Source organism: Lepidochelys kempii, chromosome 12, assembly GCF_965140285.1.
Source record: "Lepidochelys kempii isolate rLepKem1 chromosome 12, rLepKem1.hap1, whole genome shotgun sequence".
Lineage (NCBI taxonomy): Eukaryota > Metazoa > Chordata > Testudines > Cheloniidae > Lepidochelys > Lepidochelys kempii.
In genome coordinates this window covers 25909375-25914818 of record NC_136391.1, presented here as the reverse complement: position 1 = coordinate 25914818, position 5444 = coordinate 25909375, and the positions used below count along the sequence as shown (strand labels likewise).

The 5444-nt window shown below is 43.4% G+C and overlaps 1 protein-coding gene across 1 annotated transcript; it reads right to left on the bottom strand.

The window, feature by feature from the left end:
- Nucleotides 1–319: 319 nt before the first annotated feature.
- On the bottom strand, nt 320–4563 carry CIAO2B (cytosolic iron-sulfur assembly component 2B). The gene is made up of 5 exons (XM_073307922.2): nt 4271–4563; nt 3351–3430; nt 2501–2626; nt 1206–1251; nt 320–639 (listed from the first exon to the last, which is right to left on the bottom strand). The coding sequence occupies exons 1-5, from the start codon at nt 4416–4418 to the stop codon at nt 542–544; spliced, it is 498 nt and encodes a 165-aa protein (XP_073164023.2). The 5' UTR covers nt 4419–4563; the 3' UTR covers nt 320–541.
- Between the last annotated feature and the right edge of the window lie 881 nt (nt 4564–5444).

The following is a 5444-nucleotide window of genomic DNA, read 5'->3' as shown; positions in this document are numbered from 1 at the left end:
ATACACAATTAAATTCAAAATTCAATTTGCACACTTGTACTTTTAAAGATCTCAACTTCTAAGACTGAATATAAGCAAACTAACAGTCCAGTACAAGTGTGCATAAACTGATCTGAATTTAAAGATTAAACTATTCCATGGCTTAATGTCTGTATAAATGATCAGAATATAAATAGTCTTTGGTTTAGGATAGTGATGACTGGTCAAAGCAAATCTATATTTTAAGGTAGGAGTTCCTTCTCTTTAAGGAGAAGTCACACTGTTACAGGTGATGAATTAAAATATAAAATTATAAATGTTAAGTTCCCGGATTCCAAAATAAAACTGTCATCTTAATTTATTGGTATCTTGGCTGCACCATTACTACGTTAATTTCCACGTTAACTCTTGTAATAGTAGAACAGTCATTTTTAAAAAAAATTATACATTTTAGTAGCTTTATTTTACCCACAGAAACATATACAACTACATATCAGAAATCCCGTTTATGTATAAAATTATCTTAACACACCAGAAAAACAAAGATTTCTTCATCAGGCAATTATGATCGAGCAGACAAACACTGGTTCACCACTTCCAGCAAATGAGAATTCTCCAAAGCAGCTGCTACTCGTTCTTTGTCAGCAAGTTGTTTATTAACTGTGTGAAAAGAAACCCACAATAGATCGGTCAGTACACATTTCTATAGTGATGCATGATAACATTTTACATACAAATTGTTTACCTCCCACACTGTTGTAATGGCAGACATAGCCCCATGTTTTTCTTAATTCTAATGTGCCGCAGAATTGCACTGTACAGTGTAAATTAATGATTTAATGCACAGTACTGCAACTTTTTCCAGATGGCTGGACGTAGAGTCCCTAATATTTTATTGGAGCTCCGTGTGAACGCAGGGGTTCATCGGCCTGGAACAAGTTGTAGAATCAGGGCCTACACTTATTATCTCAGTATTTTAGCACTTATTCAGCTACCATGCTTATCCATTGTTGTTGGAGTCAGTGGCAGATTTTGGTAAGGGTAACTTTGCTGTAAAGGGTGCGGAACTAAGAGTTTAAAGTCTCCTCTGACTTCCAATTCCTTCTCTATCCTGCACTTACAGGTCAGTGAACTTGATGACAGATCTATTCCATCTCTCAATTCTAATATTTATTAGATAATTATATTATAATTATTAGCACCCCTTGGACTTAAGAAAAGCTCACCTGCATGCTCAGAGGCATGGGTTCCTGGTGTTATGTGAACATCCATCTAAAAAATAAAATACTCTATTTGTAATAGTTATTTATAAAACTTGTTACACTACAATAGGTCAGTGTTTACTTTGACTTCACTCTTGAAGTCTTTGTGAAGTTGTTGGACAAAAGCTATAAAGATAGAAGGAAAATTTATTCAGCAGTTCAGAAAGCAGAATGTAGCATTCTCCCACAAAAAATAAATGTAAAGGGTCTTTATCAGCTTCAAACTCATGCCTGAAAAGTCTGGACCTCCCATAGTTACAAGCAACACCTTGGTAAATACTGAAGTTGCTGAGTAAACGCCAATCCTTTCATGTATTTCTACCTGCTCCTGTATTTTCACTCCATACATCTGATGAAGTGGGTTCTAGCCCACGAAAGCTTATGCCCAAATAAATTTGTTAGTCTCAAAGGTGCCACAAGGACTCCTCATTGTTTTAATTAAAAAAAACTGTTTACTTTGTGCATTTGACAGCTCAGAGTCCCCTCTCCTTTCCCCCTCCCACTCTTATGGTCAGTTTCTCCCTTCCTGAAAAGATTATAGACATTTAACAGGACAGCAGAAAAAAATTCTTAAGATTTTTTTAATGCGTTTATCAAAATTCTGGACATACTATTTGAAGGATGTTTTATCAGACTGGGTTTTTTCAATATTAATCAATTTTTTAAAAGAACATGTTAACACTATCCCTTAAAGGAGATTTAACGTTATGACAAACCAACAAAACTCTGGAATTTTGGAGATAAACACTTTCATAATTAAACATGAAAACATTTCTACACAAAGGAATTTTTACTTGGACCAGTCACTTTTTTTTTTATTATCTGAATCAGTTTTCTTTGGGACAGATGCGTAGTTTAATGGTCTGAGCCCAGAACTATAAGTCAGAAACTACTGAATTCTAATCCTACTTTTGCCACAGACTTCCCTTATGGACTGGAACAAAGCATTTAACTTTTCTCTAGTGTCAGGTTCCCCATATATAAAAATGAGAATCTCTTCCACAGGGCATCAGTTAATTTTGAAGTAGTAAGTGTTATTTCTCACACAAATCCAAGTTACCATTTGCCTTGAGCCTGCAGCGATTACTAATTCTGTGCTAGTTGCAAATTTATTGGGGTTTGGGGGTTTTTTGGTTTCATGGAGCATGTCCTTGTCCCAGAGCAGGAGGAGATAGAGAAGTGGTAGTTATTTTTCACTTTAGGTTTTTCTCTTTAAAACACTTTCCCTCTTCTTCTTTGGGGCTGATTTTATTACTCACCTTAAACCTTTCAGGTAGTGATCTGATCAACTTTACTTTTATTGATAGACCAATTAATGTTGCCATGCTGCAGTGAGGAATTGTGGGAGTAAACTCCACCACTACTGTGCTTTCAGCATCACTCACCTGTTGAAAAACAAACATTTTCCATATACAAAACTCACTGATCTGACCACAAGTCAATACTAGCCATTTTAGTTGAACTTCAACTTAATTAATAGTCCTTAACTCCTCCTACTTCCCTGCTTGTTATTTTATCTACGGTATCACTATTGTCAAATGCAGTTTTTTACCATGACAGCTCTAAATATTCGCTTTCCATACCGGAAATGTGTGATAAACTAAGTAGACAATGGACCAAATGCTGTTCTGTAACACCTGTGCAATCTGGCCTCAGTTAGGGGTAACAAACATAACTGAGGACAGAATCTGTCCCAATATACATAACTGCTAAAATAGATATAGATCATATAATTATTTTACCAAAATGTTATAAGCAGAACATAATCCAATAAATGCTCCATGGCAATTTAATAACATTTAATTTGTATAAATAATAATTGTATTTCTTAAGAGATTGATGTTATCTAACTTTGTTGAAAACTGAAGCCCCAACTTTTCCTTGCCTATTTGAGTCATTGCCAGCACCCCACCCTTGCAGGAATGTGATATTTACTGGAAGTTCTTTACTCCAGTTTTAAAACATCTCTACGTTGCATTTCCTATGTATGTTTCCTGAGACAATTATGCGTTTTGCTTTCAAACATGCCAGTACTGAGACAAAATGTGGTTAGTATACCAATGCTTGCTAAGTCCTCTCTATTATAATTTTGTTACTAAAGTAACTTACGTTAACTCTAACTTGTTCAACAACATTCAGCTCTTCCAAAGTAAGGGGATGTTCTGGGTCATTAATTGAACGAATAAGATGTATAATGTAAAGGAAAATAAAGCAGTAAACAGAAATAACAGTGGCACCCAGTATCAATGGAAAGGGACATCAGGTGAATGGGTGATGACCCCCCTCCACACACACACACTCTTTAGGTTTCTCTCTTTTCTACCTATAACATAGATATCCCTTTGTTATTCAAGGAGCAAGTGAGAAGAGACCTACAACTTTCTGCAAAGCTACAATAAAGTATTAGATTAACTGTTTAATTTACTTTTATACTAGTGTAGCTTTCAGAGTTTGCTTTATGGGGGGGAGGGGGGAGGCTCATCCAGCTGTTTGGGATTCAGAGCCCTTAAGTAGTGCCACAGAAGGGCCTGGAGCTTTACAATGTTCTGTAGGACTGACCTAGCAAAGAAACACCCCCACCCTACCAAGCCACTACACGCACAATGCTTTCCCCTGGCGAGGGCATGAGGAAGAAGGGCGCTGATCTGACAGTCACGTCACAGGGCACTACTGGAAGGTGCTCAGAGACTGGGGGGCTGAGGGCGGAGTAAGAACCACGCAGAAACACACAGACGTCCACGAATGTCTTCGTACGGCACCGGCCCTGTCAGGAACGGAGCCCGGCCCTGTTAAGCGCGGGCCGAGCCGCTTACCAGGGACTTGCACCGCAGCTGTTACCAGCGCAGTCAAACCAGAGAAAATGCATCCCACGTTTTCCCACACAGGGAAGAAATCTGCAGCTGGCGGGCAGGGGCTGCCCCAGCCCAGGGGAGCAGGGGGCGAAATGATGGAGCGTGAAGAAAACTCTCCCCCCGCCTCCCCAAAAAAAGCCGCCGCCGCCGCCCCCGGCCTCCCCTAGCGCAGGATATCGAAGATCTCCCGGTCGTCGATGGAGTCGGGCAGCTCATCGTCCTCTTCGCGCGCCGTGACGGGCCGCTCCCCCGAGCGCCGATAAATCAGGGGGTTCGCGTTCTCCAGGGGGCTCCCCCCCCCGGGCCCGGGCCCGGGCCCCACCATCGTCCCCGGCCGCCAGCACCGGCACCCAGGGGCAGGCGGAGAGCCGCGCTCGCTTCCGAGAGATGGGGGTGATGGGTGGGTTACCCGGTCACTCGTCCACTTCCAGCGCTAGGGAGGGGGAAGATGTTCTCTGGTGCACAGACTGACGGGAGGGGCCGAGATTCCTCGCTCGCCCGGACACACTTCCGGTAACGGAAGGGGGCGGATTTGTAGCGCGCACACTTCCGGGCAGCGGAGAGGCGCGCCTGCGCTCTCGCGGCCCCTGCTGGGAGGAGGGAGGTGAGTCTCCTCAGCAGAGGGCCGGGAACGGGAACGGAGAGGCGGGGCCGGTAGAGTCCGCGCGGTCCCGCTCTCGGAGGACAGGCCGCGGGGGATGCTCTGGGTCAGGGCCCGCTCGGGGCTGGGGCTGCCCTGTCCCGCTGCAGCCTCCAGCCCAGACAGTCAGCATCGCATCGTCCCCGCACGCACGGGCACCAACAGGGAAGCGAGTCACGTCCAGTGAGGTGCCTGGGATCGGGGCAGCATGCAAACAAGAGCCCATAAAGGGCATCCGAACAACACACGTGTGAAAACCACTCGTTCTGCCACCGAATTACAACAGGAGACGCTCTCAAGCTCCCCCGGCACCTTCCTGTGACCGTGGCAAAGCAGTAACTCAGCCCAATCCCACGTCCCTTCAAAGTGCTTGTGTTTGCCAGCAGGCTGAGCAACCCCAAAATGCAGATTTTTAGGTTGCAGACTCACTGGGGCCAATGACCTGTTTGTCAAAGTGCCAGACATACCAGTGGTCAGGGAAAGAATGATGAATTGGAGAATTCCTTGTAGTGGGGTTTGTTGTAGATAAGTGATCAGGGTTGGTCTTGGTAGCTCTTGTTCAACCTGTCTCCAGAACTGGCTTTTTTATTCACTTAGGGATGGGGTGGAAATTAATTCCTTTCTAACACATATCTCCAGGGCCTTTTACCTCATATCTGTTTCGATCTAGAGTTTAGTAACAAGCCCTTAGTCACTCTTCTGGCCATGTGA